This window comes from Aspergillus aculeatus (assembly GCF_001890905.1).
Source record: "Aspergillus aculeatus ATCC 16872 unplaced genomic scaffold ASPACscaffold_13, whole genome shotgun sequence".
Taxonomy (NCBI): domain Eukaryota; kingdom Fungi; phylum Ascomycota; class Eurotiomycetes; order Eurotiales; family Aspergillaceae; genus Aspergillus; species Aspergillus aculeatus.
Window position 1 is genome coordinate 710096 of NW_017962988.1, and position 14923 is coordinate 725018.

The window sequence follows — 14923 nt, forward strand, 5'->3', positions numbered from 1 at the left end:
AGCCCACACACCGAAGAAAGAAACAATTGATCGCCTACGAGGAAGAAGACCATCGAAAGCAATGTTTTTAAAGATTCCCGTCAAGTTTACAGACAGATGACGTTAGCTTGCTCTAAAACACATGTAAATATCGCTATGGTACAAAAAAGTGAGCAGCTCGTGATGTCGTTCAAATACATTCCCAATCATCTAATCATCTCGGTCATGCAAATCGTCATCTCGGATGCGCATCTACTTTCTCACGTAGATAGCCATCTGCCCGAACGCCTCATGGTCCGGGAAGTCGAACATCTCATACGATTCCCCGATCGCCTTGAGGACACGATTAGTGACCGGATCGTAGATCCTACTCCCGTTAGCACCACGCTCCTCCTGTACCAGCAACCAGTCTTTAGAAACAAACTCACGAGTTAATGCGGGTAATATCGTCGACGATCATAATAGCAGGACGCGCGATATCCAGCACGATCTCCTTGACCGGCACGTCCGAGTTGCAGGTGAAGACGATCGAGGAATCCTCCACATCCAGGAAAGCCTGCGGATCCTCGACGACGTTCATCTTCAGCAGGTTCAGCAGGCGCTTATCCTGGGCGTCGTAGATCGAGTCCTGCAGCGAGCAAGCCAAGGGTTCGTCCGACTCGCCCTTGCCGTCCCTGCGGAAGAGTCGGATGATCATCCAGACGAGCGCGTGCTGCGTCGCCGACGGGCTGTCTCCGAACATTGGCCCGCACGCGAAGCCCACGAAGTTGGTGATCGTGTGCTTCTCGCGCGCCGCCACCAGCACCTCGCGGATGGTCGCCCAGGTGGCACTGGGCTCCCACGCGAAGACCGCGCTGCGCAGAAGTCGACTGGGTTCCTCGACGGGCCGCGGAGGCAGAACGAAGATCTCGTCGGTCTCCGGGTTGATCCATTGTTGGATGTGCATGGGGACGATCCGGCAGTACGAGGCGGCGTCCAGGTACTTTTTCTCGGCGGCATGCCCGACGAAGACGCCCCAGGAGTGATAAACGAGGGCAACGGGGCCGCTGTGAGGATGATGTGGTTAGTTGCGTTCCGCTGGGTGTTTCGACTCGACAGAAACAGAAATAGAGAGAAAGAAAGGATCATGCTTACTTGACGAATCGATGTTCCACATGTTCATTGACTTGCCCAGTGGCTGGCTCGAATTCCACGGGGGTGCCGTCTATCCCGATGGCCACGTACTTCTCGCCTTCCTCGAGGGGACGTAGAAGCTGGGCCCGCAGTTCCTGCAAGGCTTCCTTCGTGAAGAACGGCTCGCCATCGGCATCATGCCGCAAGATGTTCATGACGACCTCGTGCGGGCTCGAGGAAGCAGGATTGTACAAGGGGGGTCCGGTCCAATGTGACTTCATCGAATCATGGACCACGGCCCTGGGGAGACGGGTTGCGGTTGGTAGAAGATGGACGGGACCCAGGGCATTTGCTTCCAGAAGTCGACGCATCATCTTGAGGGTTTTCTTCGGTTTTGATGATTTTCGTGATGTATGGCTGATGATATGATGGAGTTGTGTGGGCGGAGATTCGAGATGGTTGATGAGATGGATGAGTTGTGGGTGGAGTTTCGACCTGAGAGAGATGTGGTGAGAAGAAATGATGGAAAGCTTTATAGAAGCGAGGAAGATGAAGAAATTATCCATTGCAAGCTGCTCTGTTGTATATTCACTGTCGTTGACATGATACTATCTAGATATGTAATGCCTGAGGCAGGACATTAAGAACACTAGGGTGTATAGGGTCTAGCGTGCTAACAGGGTCATTTCGGCCTTGGATTGTTCCGGCTCCGCCTGTTTGTTCACAGGCAGCCAGGAATACAGCCTGTGAATGTGTGATGTGTAGCATGCTCGCACAATGCATACCATAGCGAACTTTCACTGTCATACAAGAGCGTACAGAGAGAAGAAACCGGGAGAATGATACTATGACTACTCGAAGGCGGTAGTGGGCAAGAACTTTCCCTCGAAAGCGGGAGGGACGAAGGCCCATCTCATTTATCTCAGGAGCAAATCTTCGCATTCCCAGTCGATGCTCCTGGACCATCGAGATGGCTAGCCTGGTACTTCCCCCTGCATATCGGAAAATAGAGCGTTGTGGAAATGCCGCTTGGGAGCAAATGTTGAAAGCAGGTGACGTCGTAATGACCATGACGTGCCGTCCCAGCCCTGTAGGGCTGACCCATCCGCCAATAACCCGCATCAATTCCTCCCCCCCCCACCCAGCACAAGCAAAACCCAAGCTTTGACCCAACAGCTGTTCTGTTCAACCTGAGAGGCCCCTTTTCCCAAATTCTTCCCCACTCGATGACCGGTTTCTGACACCCCCTGGTTCTCTTCCACGTTGTCGGAAAGCCCGGAAGCAGAGCACGAATAATCCCTCACCAACCTATAAAGAGGGCGACCCTCTCCTCAGCGTCAGACCAGATCTTGCCCAGACAATCACCCCTCGCCCACCCTCTCACAATGCAATTGCTATCGAGGTCCCCCCAGTCCCTGCTGGCGTTAGTGGCCGTGACCGGCTTAATCGGACGAAGCCATGCTGGCCCAGTACCCAACGACGTTTATCAGCAGTTGATGCAAACTCCGGCATCCTCGCCCTCGACTTTCTTCGACAGCAAAGAGCCCTTCACCCCCGACCACCGTGATCCCTGGGACCATAAGGTAGATGCTATCGGAGAAGATCGAGAGCCCCTTCCCTGGCGGATGGGCGATGGCGCCTCGGTGATGGGACCGCGGAACAAGGATCGCGAGCGCCAGAACCCCGACCTTGTTCGACCCCCGAGCACCGACCATGGCTCGCTGCCGAACATGCGATGGTCATTTGCCGACTCGCACGTACGAATTGAGGTGCGTGGCTACCAGAAACCGATTACTACCAGAATCTTCAGATGAAATGCTAACTCTGAGTAGGAAGGCGGCTGGACGCGCCAAACCACCATCCGCGAGCTCGGAACCAGCAAGGAACTCGCGGGCGTGAACATGCGCCTCGACAGCGGGGTCTACAGAGAGCTACACTGGCATCGGGAGGCCGAATGGGCATACGTCCTCGCGGGCCAGGTGCGCGTGACAGGGATCGACCTCGACGGGAACGCGTTCATCGACGATTTGGAGAAGGGGGATCTGTGGTACTTCCCCTCCGGCCACCCGCACAGTCTGCAGGGGCTCGGGGAGAACGGCACCGAGTTCCTCTTGATCTTCGACGATGGCAATTTCAGTGAGGAGTCGACGTTCCTACTAACAGACTGGATGGGTGCGTTGATTTCCAAACCCCTTTCCCCATCCCACCTGCGCCCTTTATCCATACTAATGCAAAGAACCCAATAGCACACACCCCCAAAGCAGTCCTAGCCGAGAACTTCCGCCTCCGCCCGCAATTGTTCAAGAACCTCCCCACGAGCGAGAAATACATCTTCCCGGGCTCGCACCCGGGCTCGATCCCCAAAGAAATCCCGCCCAACTTCAAACCCTCCAAGGAGCGGTTCACCCACAAGATGCTCGCCCAGGAGCCCGAGCGCACTTCGGGCGGCGAGGTGCGCATCACCGACTCGTCCAACTTCCCCATCTCGAAGACGGTGGCGGCGGCGCACCTGACGATCCAGCCGGGGGCCCTCCGCGAGATGCACTGGCATCCCAACGCGGACGAGTGGTCGTACTTCATCCGCGGGCGGGCGCGGGTGACCATCTTCGCCGCGGAGGGCAACGCGCGCACCTTCGACTACGTGGCGGGCGACGTGGGGATTGTGCCCAAGAACATGGGCCACTTCATCGAGAACCTGTCGGACGAAGAGGAGGTCGAGGTGCTCGAGATCTTCCGCGCGGATCGGTTCCGCGACTTCTCGCTGTTCCAGTGGATGGGCGAGACGCCGCGGCGGAACGTGGCGGAGCATCTGTTCGCCGAGGATCCTGAGGCGGCAAGGGAGTTTCTGAAGAGTGTGGAGAGTGCGGAGAAGGATCCCATTCGGGATACGTCGGCTTAGGAGAGTGAGAAAGTCATATCTCTGAAAGTCAAGATGAGGTTGAGCGTAATGTATGGTGTACAATGTACTTCATGGCTTGCATTTCTGGTAGTTTCTTCGATGGAAAATGCAAACATACATTGAAGGCTTAATGGACCGACATCGGCCGACGTCATAGATCCGACAGGCGATAAGCTCGTGGCTGAGTGATAGGGCACGAATGCATTTCGTCTTTGCCTAAATACTGGCATTTTGCTCAGCCCTCTCACATGCGACAGACTCAAGCTTCATGACTGGAGTCCAAGCAGGTAAACGAGAATATTTCCTAATCGGAGCAAGCCCAAGTGGAGAGAAAGTGTGGCGATGAAATCATCCAGCCCACATTTTGGTGGGGGAAAAAGGGGGCGCTAAGCCGGTTGGAGGGCGGATTACGAAGGCTTAGCTTGAGCTGCCCCTCCAATTCAACCTAATCACATTATTTAATGTTGGTGCCTTCGACGTCAGCCTCCAACAGCCCACCTACATATACTTGCCAGGTTCTTCCACTGCACTTCCAATTCTCTTTTGACCTTCCTCAACAACAAACAAAACCTTCTTACACATCCTCACAATGTCTCAACCACAACAAAATACCGCCAGCTCGTCCAGCAAGATGTGGGACAAAACCAAAGTTTTCGGCAAGAAGACCTTCGACAAAGGCTGGGACGCCCTGGACAAGCTCGGCGGGCCCGTCAACCGTCTCTCCAACAAGCTGGGCGCGGAGGCGTTCTGGCCCATGTCTATCGACAAGGAATGCGACAAGGCCGCCCGGATTTTGCGCAGCTTCTGCAAGGAGGGGGTCTACATTGACGAGAAGGCCGAGAGCGCCCCGCCCGTCAGTGGGCCTGAGGCTTCCAATAAGGAGAAGGAGAAGATCGACAAGCCGCGGGGCAAGCAGAAGGTGTTGAAGAAGATCCCCTCGGAGGTCATTCGGGAGGCGAAGGGACTGGCCGTCTTCACTGCTATGCGGTGGGGCTGGGGCTTCAGCGGCGCGGGGGGCAGTGGCATCCTCATCGCCCGCGATCCCCAAACGGGTCAGTGGACCGAGCCCTCGGGGATTCTCTTGCACACTGCTGGTGTGGGCTTCCTGGCTGGCGCGGATATCTACGACTGCGTGATGGTGATCAACACCTACGAGGCCCTGGAGGCCTTTACCAAGCTGCGCGTCACGCTGGGCAGTGAGGTCAGCGTGGCTGCGGGGCCGATTGGCATGGGCGGCGTCGTCGAGAGCGAGGTGCACAAGCGACGCGCGCCGATCTGGACCTACATGAAGTCCAAGGGACTGTACGGGGGCATCCAGATCGATGGCTCGATCATCGTGGAGCGATCGGATGAGAACGAGAAATTCTACGGTCGCAGAGTGCCGGTGAAGGACATCCTGGCTGGTCAGGTCCGGTCGAACAACCCCTCGGTGAAGGGACTGGTGCACACGATTCAGTCCGCGGCCGGCCAGGCCAACTTCGACCAGGCCCCGGCTGGGGTGCAGATTCCGACCGGCCCCAGCCCCAGTGATATCCCACCGGAGCAACTGGCTCAGAGCGATATGTTCCACGCCCAGGCGCCCGGCGCGCCTCCACCCGAGGCCGTGCAGCACAACCCCGAGCAGTATCAAGTACCCCCCAACAGCAACCTCCCTTACAACCAGCCGCCACCCAACCAGGGTCAATACCACGCGGAGCAGTATAACCAGGGGCCGCCGAACCCTCATACGGGCTACAGCCAGGGCCCGCCCTCCGGTGCGCAATACCCTTCTGAACAGTACAACCAAGGGCCGCCCAACACCCATGCGTCCTACAGTCAAGCACCGCCTGCGAATGCGGAATATTATTCGGGGCAGCACAATCAAGTACCGCAGAACAAGTACTGAGACAGAAGGAGGATTTGTGAATGTCAACTAAGCAGTTTCTATGGTCTTTCTGAATGATTTTACTTCACTCTATGTATATAATGTTGATAGCCTGAGGCCATGATAGCGTGCATCGTCTTTTTTGAATTATCTCCCTTGAATTTAGGGACAAGACTTGAATATGAAATTGTGAAAGTCCTTGTTTAATATCTCACATATTAACTTGTCGGTGTAGATAGGTGCCATAGTTTGATCTGTGTCTTGAGGACATTCCGTGACCAGAATGCGACCAAATAGGCTTCTAGGCCTCTTCAATATTTGCAAATGGTGATAACATATTCACTTTATACTAACACACCCATTCTAGGTTAAAGTTCTTCTGAATCCCATTTCATCTTGTGCGCAGCTATTCTGCCAATAGCCCTCATCCTGACCAACGAAGGTACTATAGACTCTCAAACAAAACAGACATCCCTCAAAACAACCTCCAGACACCAGCCCAACACCCACCAGCCCCTACACATACACGAGATGTGAAAGCATCACGAAAATCCACATATAAGGCTAACCTGCTGCTTGGGACGCGTCGCCAGGGGTCTGAAACACCTCCCACCCAATCATGTTGTCAGCTGCGTCGAGATGTCAACTGATCACGAAAATCCACTTATAAGGCTGGACGTGTTGGACGTGTTGCTTGGGACGCGAGGGGTTTCGGTGCCATGTGGGATACGTTCATGCTGGGGATCGGATCTTATCTGATGAAATGTCTTGGATAGTCCCGACGGGAGGGGTTTGCTGTGCGCACTCGATGGTAGGCGGTTGGTTTTAGGTGCTGAGAGGGGAGCTGTTGTGATACATACAAGTTGCAATTTTAAAATCCTCAAGTATATCTTACAGTGGACTTGACTCTCTTCTAGAACAAGCTTATGACTGCCGTGTCGAGGGAACCCGTTCAGAACAAGCTCGACATTCTAAACCATTCATCCCACACATACACACATAGTAACACACCGACCAGACAAACGGCAACACACAACCTCCAAAACCGAGACGGCACCTCGTCCTCCCCAAACGGTGGCCCACCTTGCGCGACCGACCGAGACACCTGATCCCCACCACAGGCCTCTTTCTCCAAGCCTTGACTTTCGCCAGCAACCCCCGCAAGAAGCGCTTTGGCACAACAAGCCGCCGAGAGCGCCGCATACGGCTGCCACCGCTTCTCCTTGTGGCTATCGGCATAGTCACACACCCCCTTCACCACCACAACGGAAGCAGGGAGATACAACTCCACCCCGGCGCCTTCCATCTCGAACCCAATAACCGCCTGCTCCGCCGCAAACCGGTCCCTATCCTCGCCGCACCGCATCACCAAGTCGGTGCATCCGATATCCCCGCAGAATATACGCGGGCGGGGTACTGTGCCAGAAGGAATCACATCCGAACGCCATCGGATCTTCGATTCTCCCACCTGGCGCTTGCATTCCAGATCCTTACAGGAAAGGTGGACCGTATCGATACAGCCCGGACCGTCAGTGCGACTGTACCTGCTGCACAGATCGCACGGCATCGAGTCCGGATGCCGGTGCTGGTAGCGCGCCGGGAAGAGCCGGTCGTGATCTGCTCCGGGGTAGTGGTATTTTGGTTCGCCGGACGAGAGCTGCGCGGCTTGCAGGTAGCGGGCGAGGGTTTGCTGCATCAATAGAAGGTCGCGCGCGTGGTTGAGGGTCTGAGGAGAGAAGTCGTTAGGGCCTACCGAACACTTTCCTTTTTGGTTGAGAAAAACTGTATCCATGAAGCTGGGGAAGGGTCTTCGAACCAGTTCGTCTGACACCGCGTCCGCTTTACGCGGGATGCCTTCGCTGATCAGAACATCTCCCAGGAAGACATCGGTTCCATCTGGCAATCGGGGGATGGCGCCACAGATACCGACCACGAGGGCCAAGTGGACCTTGGAGAACTGCCGTCTCAGATAGCCCGAGCCGATCGTGGCATTCAGGGTCCCTAGACCGGGCAATTGGACTAGAACAACGGGATGCGGGCCTATGCGCCCCAGGGTATAGGAATTGGGGTCATCGAGCGGTTTGGTATAAAGATTTTCATCATCAGGGGCCTGGTACGTCTCGTCCAGAACAATTCGTACGGCATCTGTTTCGACGGGTAGGGCGCAGATGATGGCAATCCGGAACTGGTCGCGGGTTGGAAGATGATATACAGGGGACATGACTTCGAAAGCAGAGATGCCGTCGCTCTGAAAAATTGGCTAGCAGAGCCAGACATAGCAGCTACGGCATGTCGGTTCTCTTACCCATATCCCTAACGTTGCCTAGGAGAAGAGATTGGGACCTCGAGCGCCGAGGCTACGCCTGACTATCATCATAAAGCTGTCACTTTGCTTAGCGCTGAGGTGAGAGTGTGGCTTATAGCGGGCGCTTGCGGCTTCTTTGCCCTCCAATAGATCGAAGAAACCTTTTGAACTTCAAAACCGCAAGAGTTGCGAAACACAATTCGCGAGAAACTTCGATTCTTCTCGGATGATATCTACAGTGAGAATCCGGCGTCTATTACAATATTTTGCCCCGTAATCGAGGAACTCATCGCCAAGAAGCGGACTTGATCTGCTACATCCTGTGTTTTGAGTTAGCAACCTCCCCCTCTGAGGAAATCAGACAACAAACCTCAGGGGTAGCGAATCGCTTAAGCGCATTCTTCTCTTGAACCGAGCGAAGCTTCTCCTCCGAAAACTGACGGCCCCAATCCTGACACCTCTCAGCCAACATTCCCATATCTTGGGGGACCAAAGTCTTACCGTCAAAAGCACCCCCGGCGCGACAGAATTCACGCGAATGTTCGGCGCCGCAATCACCGCCAGACTGCGCACAAGATGAATCAACGCCGCCTTGGTAACGGCGTAAGGCTGACCCCAACAGTCAGCACTCCATCTCACCCCTCCCCCCTTCCCACATCTCAGACCAGAAGGAAGAACATACCAAACTACTCCCACTGGGCTTCACCCCGGCCACCGACGCGGTCGCCACAAAGCACCCCCCAACGGCATCCAGATACGGGCGCGCCGCATGGAACAGCCAGAAATGACTCTTCACGTTGACCTGGAAGCATCGATCCCAGTCCGCCTCGTGATCCGCCGCATCCAGATCCATGAAGTCCGTCATCCGGGTCCAGCCCGCGTTCGAGACGACGACATCCAGCCGCCCGAAGGCGCGCACCGTCTCCGCGACCACGCGCGTGATCTCCTCCCGACGCGCCATGTCGCCCTGCAGCGCGATGAAGTTCGGTGCGGCGGAGTTCTGTGGTAATGGCGAGAGGGTTGTGAGCTCCGCGACCAGCGCCTTCGCGGCCGTGTGGTCGGAGTGGTAGTTGATCGCCACGCGGAGTTGGGCATCGCGGGCGAGGGCGCGCGCGACCGCGGCCCCGACGCCACGGGATCCGGCGGTTATGAGGGCTACTTTTGTGGTGGTCATTGGAACTATTAGAAAATTAAGGTGATGAATTCAGGTGGGATTGGAGGGAAGGGGTTGTGGTTGGGTTTTGAAGGGGGACCATCCGAAAGGGGGCGGATTGGCCCTTTCGGCTCCACATCGGAAGTGATTTAAGGTATGTACTCTACATCCCCTCAACTTAAGTTTGTCCACTTCAATTCCGGCTACAAATATGTAGTGTTCGGACAGAAAGCCGACTTATTGTTCGTTTGCGCATATTTTGGGATGATTGGATATCTCGGACTTCGTTCCGAAGCCGTTGAGGGCCGCGGGTGGTGGCGAGGGGTATAAAGGTGTGGTATCCAGCACAACAGTGTTACTGGAGTTATCTTTCAAGCAGAGCACACTCCTCAAAGACAAACTACACCATGGGTTATACGTATCTCAAAGAACGGGCGCCGCAGAGCACGAAGTCGACGGCTCCGTCCGTTGACGTCTCGGCCATCGTCAAGGGGGTGATCGACGACATCCGAGAGAACGGCGATGCGGCTGTCCGCAAGTACTCGGAGAAGTTCGACAAATGGTCGCCTACGTCTTATCGATTGTCCTCGCAGGATATCCAGGCGATCATGGCGGAGGTCCCGGAGCAGACCATTGCAGACATCAAGGAGGTGCAGGCCAATGTGCGGCGGTTCGCCGAGGCGCAGCGCAAGTCGATCCAGGATTTTGAGATCGAGACGCAGCCGGTACTATCCCTTCGCCACTGAGTGAGTTGTGTATGCTAATCGTGTACTGTACAGGGAGTGTTCCTAGGCCAGAAGAACATCCCCATCCAGACCGTTGGCGCGTAAGTCTCCTGGCGTATGCGACAGAACTACATCGCTCTAACATGCTGGCATCGACTGCAGATACATCCCCGGCGGCCGATATCCCCTGCTTGCCTCCGCACACATGACGATCCTGACGGCCAAGGTGGCCGGAGTCAAGCGAGTGATTGGCTGCACGCCCCCGATCAACGGCAAGATCCCAAGCAGCACGGTGGCCGCCATGCACCTCGCCGGCGCCGACGAGATCTACATTCTAGGCGGGGTCCAAGCGGTGGCCGCCATGGCCATCGGCACCGAGACCATCCCCAAGGTGGACTTCCTCGCGGGGCCCGGCAACGCCTTCGTCGCCGAGGCCAAACGCCAGCTGTTCGGCGAGATCGGCATCGACCTCTTCGCGGGGCCGACGGAGATCCTGATCGTGACCGACGAGACGGCGGACCCGTTCACCGTAGCGACCGACATCCTGTCGCAGGCGGAACACGGGCCCGACTCGCCGTGCGTGATCCTGACCACCTCCGAGAAAGTGGCCCGGACGGCGATCGCCTACATCAACCAGATCTTGAAAGAGCTCCCCACGGCGGCGCTGGCGGGCGTCTCGTGGGAGGACTGGGGCGAGGCGATCGTGGCGGATACGATGGACGAGGCCTGGCAGATGGCGGATGAGATCGCCAGCGAGCACGTGCAGATCTTCACGAGGAATCCGCGCGATGCGCTGGAGAAGATGACGGCGTATGGCGCGCTGTTCTTGGGCGAGCGGACCTGCGTGTCGTATGGTGATAAGGTGAGTTGCTCGATGGCTGTGTTTGAGGACGTCGCAGGGATGACGGGAGACTGACTTATGGCTGTTAGTGTATCGGAACCAACCACGTACTCCCTACGAGAAAGGCGGCTCGCTACACTGGAGGTCTCTGGGTTGGGAAGTTCTTGCGGACCATCACCTACCAGGAGGTCACGTCAGATGAAGCCAGTGGACAGCTTGGTAAGCTCTGTGGTCGCGCAGCGAGGGCGGAGTTTTTCGAGGGACACGCCCGGTCCGGGGACCTGCGAGCTCATCTGCATCTGAAAGAAGAGTTCAAGTGGATTGAGCAGGGGCATGAGGGCGTGTCTGAAGGAAAAGAAGAGGGTTGTCGGGACTGTGCAGTGTAGTCAATCTGGAGTTAAGGCAAGCTGCATCCGCGTTTGAGATGAAACGGTCATGAGACACTATAGCAAACCCTCGCACTCGTTATCAGTGATAGACGCGTACTGTTAACAAGAATCGTTGCCTTGCTCATAGTCAGCTCCACCATAGACTGCTTGCAAGTTGACGTCTCGCCTAATAAGCCTATCTCCGTCCCGCAGGAGCAATGGCAACGGCAACATGTACTGTAGCTACCGTACAGTACATCGAATTTGACTTTTCTATGCAAAGGCCAGAGAGCATCTGAGTCAGCGGCCTGAATCTGAGTCAGCGGCATGTGGATTGAGTCCAGTCTCCCAATCGGATAGGGCATTCCACGGCCTCGAAGCTTTACGATCCAGCACGCTAGACTGGTTTCGACCATCTCAGCGCCAAGCATTGGCCAAGACGCAGATTGCGTGGGCTTAGCTGGGAATCAAGAGATGATCCTGACTTAAATTGCATTTCATTGCCACAGAGATTGAAGTGCCTGTTCATAGACTGCGCGTCCCAAGGGAAGAGAATTCCTGGTGGCTGACGTGGGAGCCGATTGTGAAAAAGGCAGGGATCGACTGCATCTTATCTCAATTATTCACGCTAAACTGTATCGGCTGTAGCCTGGTTCCAGGTCAGATCTTGGATTGAGCTAATGACTGATGGATTCACCTCCTGTCCAAGTTTAGCCAGCCATGTATGAGGCTTAGATGCATGCGATCTTCGTGAGCACTGTACCTTTCAAGATCATGCCCAAAAGTGTCATTGATACTGTCCAGTCAGCAGTTCATCTCCCTTCGGAAGTCCATGGCCCTAGTTCTCCTTTGCTCGCGCCTGCGGTGAAGGTTCTCGAAGTCATTATCCAAGCCGAACTAATATCGATCTCTAACCGCCGTCGCAAAGCCCTATGGGGATGTGTTCGCATTAGCGCCTTTTCCCTGCTGTCAGGGTCGAGTCTCTTCGCCGGCGTTCTGGCCTGTCGGCTCGGGACGCGCGTCTTTCGCTACCAGCCCTAGCGCCAAGACCTGTCCGCCGCGTCCCATGCGGAGACTTTGACCAACTCGGACAAAGTCCAACTGTCAATAGATTGAGGTCTTCGTATAGAAGAATCTGATGTGAGTATGTGTTTCGAGACTAGTCAAAGCGATCATCTTGAATGTATGTGGTGGTTGAGACTCATACAGGTGTGCAGAGATCTTCCAGCAGATCGGTCGGCCAATCGGGAATACTCCGGCACAAGTGCTGTCACTAGAGTTGCTATACATATCTAGCTACAGTGAGGAACGGACCTCGTTCGCATTCCATAGGATCACTTTAGTATAGACTCGGAGGTGACGAGTCGATTGAGCTCCGCCTACCGATGGTACCGATGACTGCGGGCCCGGTCCACGCGGGACTTTGATCAGTGGACTCATCACTCACCCACAAACGATGCCGAATATAGGCATTGTACCTTGAGAATCAGAATCAAGATTCACTCCCCACAGGGCGCCGTCAAAGTGTTCCTGTCACAGACACGAAAGCATGTGAATCCGTGGGATACGAAGGACCTCGAGGGAGGACTGTATAAAGACCAGCTAGGAGCCAGAACCTCTGGCATTCTTCTCCCCGCAGACCACTCTCCCCTCGTTTTCTTTCTTAGCCTTTCTCTTCTTCACATTCAATCGTTAATTGTCACTCGTTGATTCTGTCTTTTCTAGCCTACTTCAAATATGAGGTATTCACTTCTTACCACCGCACTGGCTCTGGCAGCCAGTGCCACCGCCGCCGCCGTCCCCGCGTCGGCGCAGAAGCGCGACTCCACGACGGACTACATCCCCTCCTACTTCACCGACGGCTGCACCAAGGAGAAGATGACAATCCGCAAGGAATGGCGGCACCTGACCACCCAGGAGCAAAGCCACTTCCTCGACGCCCTCCAGTGCCTGATGGACAAGCCGGCGCAGTCCGGCCTCAGCGCGACCACCAGCCGATTCAGCGACCTGCAGGCGCTGCACCGCGGGATGACCAACACCGCGTACGCGGACATCATCCACCACGTGGGCCAGTTCCTCCCCTGGCACCGCTACTACATGCACATCTACGAGACCCTCCTCCGCGATGAGTGCGGCTACACCGGGTCGATTCCGTACGCCGCCCCCATACCCCCAACGCCCTCAACGTCCCCTGGTAAAGCACAACGCTAACATGACCTCCCCAAAAAGCTACTGGAATGAACAACTTGACGCCGACAGCGGCAACATGTTCCAATCCACAATGTGGGGCGCCGACGCCTTCGGAGGCAACGGCACTGGATCGGGCTCCTGCGTGACCGACGGCCGCTTCGCCAACATGACCCTGCACATCGGGCCCGGCGATGAGGACACGGACTACTGCCTGCGACGCGCGTGGGACAATGAGGCCGCCATCGCCAACGCCAACAGCACCGCGCTGAACGCGTGTAACGCGTACACCACCTACTCGCCGTGGTGGGACTGCATCTCCAACATCCCGCATAAGGGGGTGCATACGAATATCGGTGGTGTGGTAGGTTCTCAACCTCTCTAGCCCGCCCCATTGCTACGCGTTCCTCGCCAGGGAGTAAGGGTCTTTGCTAATAGACGTTCTAGATGGCCGACATCAAGTCCTCCCCGGGCGACCCGGTCTTCTTCATGCACCACGCCTACATCGATAAGGTGTGGTGGGCGTGGCAGAAGGCGGACCCCGTCAACCGCATGTACGACATCAGTGGGCCGACGCTGAACCACACGGCCAACGTCGAGCCGGCTGGCGGGTGGCAGAACGCGACGCTGCATTACGCGCTTTCATCGTTTGAGATTAAGCCTAATGTCACGATCGGCGCGGTCATGAATACCCAGGGCGGATACCTGTGCTATGGGTATGATTAGGGGGCAGTATTTTAGCTTCCAAGCTAGAGGAGTTGCGGGTACTCGGTGTGGGGTGGCTTTAGTCGAGGCGTGTTGTGGATGGTGTTTATCTTCTAATCTTCTGATAGAGTTATAGATGAGGGTTTTGTAATCATTGTGTGTGCACAAGGTACATTTTTCGTTCAAGAATATATTCTGATAATACGCAGGGCAGCCATATCGCTATGCATATCCATGTCCCCAATCATAGCCCGTATGCCTAAAAAAGTGCAAACATCGACCTGGGAGTAACCACAAGACCTATCATATACCAGCCGTCAACCCCATGAGTATGTCCTTAGCCTAAAATAAAGGAAACCGATCATATTTCCAACCGCCAGCACGGTTCACCAATTCCCACACCCCTGACTCTCTGCACTACCTTCCCATCCGCCCCGAACCGCAAGATCTGACCACCCGTGGCGTAAACACTGGATACCTTCCTCAGCCCGTTCCAGGGATCGGATCCTACAAAAAGGCCAAAAAATGATCCTGCATTACACGATAAGCCTCTGTCTCGTGTCTCGAACGCCGTGCTAATCCCGAGATGCTGCTGCAACGAATACATGACGCAATCTATCAGGAGATCGCTAGCATGATCGGCGCACAGCCACACCCCATTGCACGGCGCGGGCGGCAGCATCAAATGGAGATGTGCGAGGTAGCTTGCTGTCATGTTCGGCGTTTTGACTGAAGCTTTTAATAAAGGACGTATTGACGGTCTTGATTTACTTGCAGATGAAGT

General features: G+C 55.5%; 7 protein-coding genes across 7 annotated transcripts; 4 read left to right on the forward strand and 3 right to left on the reverse strand.

Moving 5' to 3' along the window:
- Nucleotides 1-231: 231 nt before the first annotated feature.
- Nucleotides 232-1458, reverse strand: ASPACDRAFT_1890206 (uncharacterized protein; the record flags this gene model as incomplete). The annotated part of the gene is made up of 3 exons (XM_020198566.1): nucleotides 1114-1458; nucleotides 408-1025; nucleotides 232-346 (listed from the first exon to the last, which is right to left on the reverse strand). The coding sequence occupies exons 1-3, from the start codon at nucleotides 1371-1373 to the stop codon at nucleotides 232-234; spliced, it is 993 nt and encodes a 330-aa protein (XP_020053966.1). The 5' UTR covers nucleotides 1374-1458.
- Nucleotides 1459-2588: 1130 nt separating this feature from the next.
- ASPACDRAFT_32578 (uncharacterized protein) lies at nucleotides 2589-3991 on the forward strand (the record flags this gene model as incomplete). The annotated part of the gene is made up of 3 exons (XM_020199888.1): nucleotides 2589-2861; nucleotides 2925-3264; nucleotides 3339-3991. The coding sequence occupies 3 exons, from the start codon at nucleotides 2589-2591 to the stop codon at nucleotides 3989-3991; spliced, it is 1266 nt and encodes a 421-aa protein (XP_020053967.1).
- Nucleotides 3992-4622: 631 nt separating this feature from the next.
- On the forward strand, nucleotides 4623-5648 carry ASPACDRAFT_17871 (DUF500 and UBA/TS-N domain protein; the record flags this gene model as incomplete). The annotated part of the gene is made up of 1 exon (XM_020197188.1): nucleotides 4623-5648. A coding segment is annotated over one exon (1026 nt), but the record flags the coding sequence as incomplete, so codon positions are not given.
- A 1110-nt stretch (nucleotides 5649-6758) lies between these two features.
- ASPACDRAFT_1858372 (uncharacterized protein) lies at nucleotides 6759-8093 on the reverse strand. The gene has a single exon (XM_020197603.1). It carries the CDS (start codon nucleotides 8074-8076, stop codon nucleotides 6808-6810), a length of 1269 nt encoding a protein of 422 aa, XP_020053969.1. The 5' UTR covers nucleotides 8077-8093; the 3' UTR covers nucleotides 6759-6807.
- Nucleotides 8094-8393: 300 nt separating this feature from the next.
- ASPACDRAFT_45722 (SDR family NAD(P)-dependent oxidoreductase) lies at nucleotides 8394-9334 on the reverse strand (the record flags this gene model as incomplete). The annotated part of the gene is made up of 4 exons (XM_020201663.1): nucleotides 8394-8480; nucleotides 8531-8611; nucleotides 8662-8769; nucleotides 8843-9334. The coding sequence occupies 4 exons, from the start codon at nucleotides 9332-9334 to the stop codon at nucleotides 8394-8396; spliced, it is 768 nt and encodes a 255-aa protein (XP_020053970.1).
- A 265-nt stretch (nucleotides 9335-9599) lies between these two features.
- Nucleotides 9600-11497, forward strand: ASPACDRAFT_123519 (histidinol dehydrogenase family protein). Its single transcript, XM_020196647.1, has 4 exons — nucleotides 9600-10038; nucleotides 10093-10139; nucleotides 10201-10900; nucleotides 10969-11497. The coding sequence occupies exons 1-4, from the start codon at nucleotides 9721-9723 to the stop codon at nucleotides 11263-11265; spliced, it is 1362 nt and encodes a 453-aa protein (XP_020053971.1). The 5' UTR covers nucleotides 9600-9720; the 3' UTR covers nucleotides 11266-11497.
- Nucleotides 11498-12921: 1424 nt separating this feature from the next.
- On the forward strand, nucleotides 12922-14560 carry ASPACDRAFT_123521 (tyrosinase family protein). Its single transcript, XM_020196648.1, has 3 exons — nucleotides 12922-13400; nucleotides 13477-13798; nucleotides 13882-14560. The coding sequence occupies exons 1-3, from the start codon at nucleotides 12985-12987 to the stop codon at nucleotides 14158-14160; spliced, it is 1017 nt and encodes a 338-aa protein (XP_020053972.1). The 5' UTR covers nucleotides 12922-12984; the 3' UTR covers nucleotides 14161-14560.
- The last annotated feature ends 363 nt before the right edge of the window (nucleotides 14561-14923 follow it).

Excerpts from the sequence above, each read along its gene's own strand:
- ASPACDRAFT_123521 (XM_020196648.1), top strand. The coding sequence starts at position 12,985 with ATGAGGTATTCACTTCTTACCACCGCACTGGCTCTGGCAGCCAGTGCC. Across the intron at positions 13,401-13,476 it reads GGCTACACCGGGTCGATTCC|CTACTGGAATGAACAACTTG; the intron begins GTACGCCGCCCC and ends CTCCCCAAAAAG. Across the intron at positions 13,799-13,881 it reads ATACGAATATCGGTGGTGTG|ATGGCCGACATCAAGTCCTC; the intron begins GTAGGTTCTCAA and ends TAGACGTTCTAG.
- ASPACDRAFT_1858372 (XM_020197603.1), bottom strand. The coding sequence starts at position 8,076 with ATGTCCCCTGTATATCATCTTCCAACCCGCGACCAGTTCCGGATTGCC.
- ASPACDRAFT_123519 (XM_020196647.1), top strand. The coding sequence starts at position 9,721 with ATGGGTTATACGTATCTCAAAGAACGGGCGCCGCAGAGCACGAAGTCG. Across the intron at positions 10,039-10,092 it reads TTGAGATCGAGACGCAGCCG|GGAGTGTTCCTAGGCCAGAA; the intron begins GTACTATCCCTT and ends TGTACTGTACAG. Across the intron at positions 10,901-10,968 it reads GCGTGTCGTATGGTGATAAG|TGTATCGGAACCAACCACGT; the intron begins GTGAGTTGCTCG and ends TATGGCTGTTAG.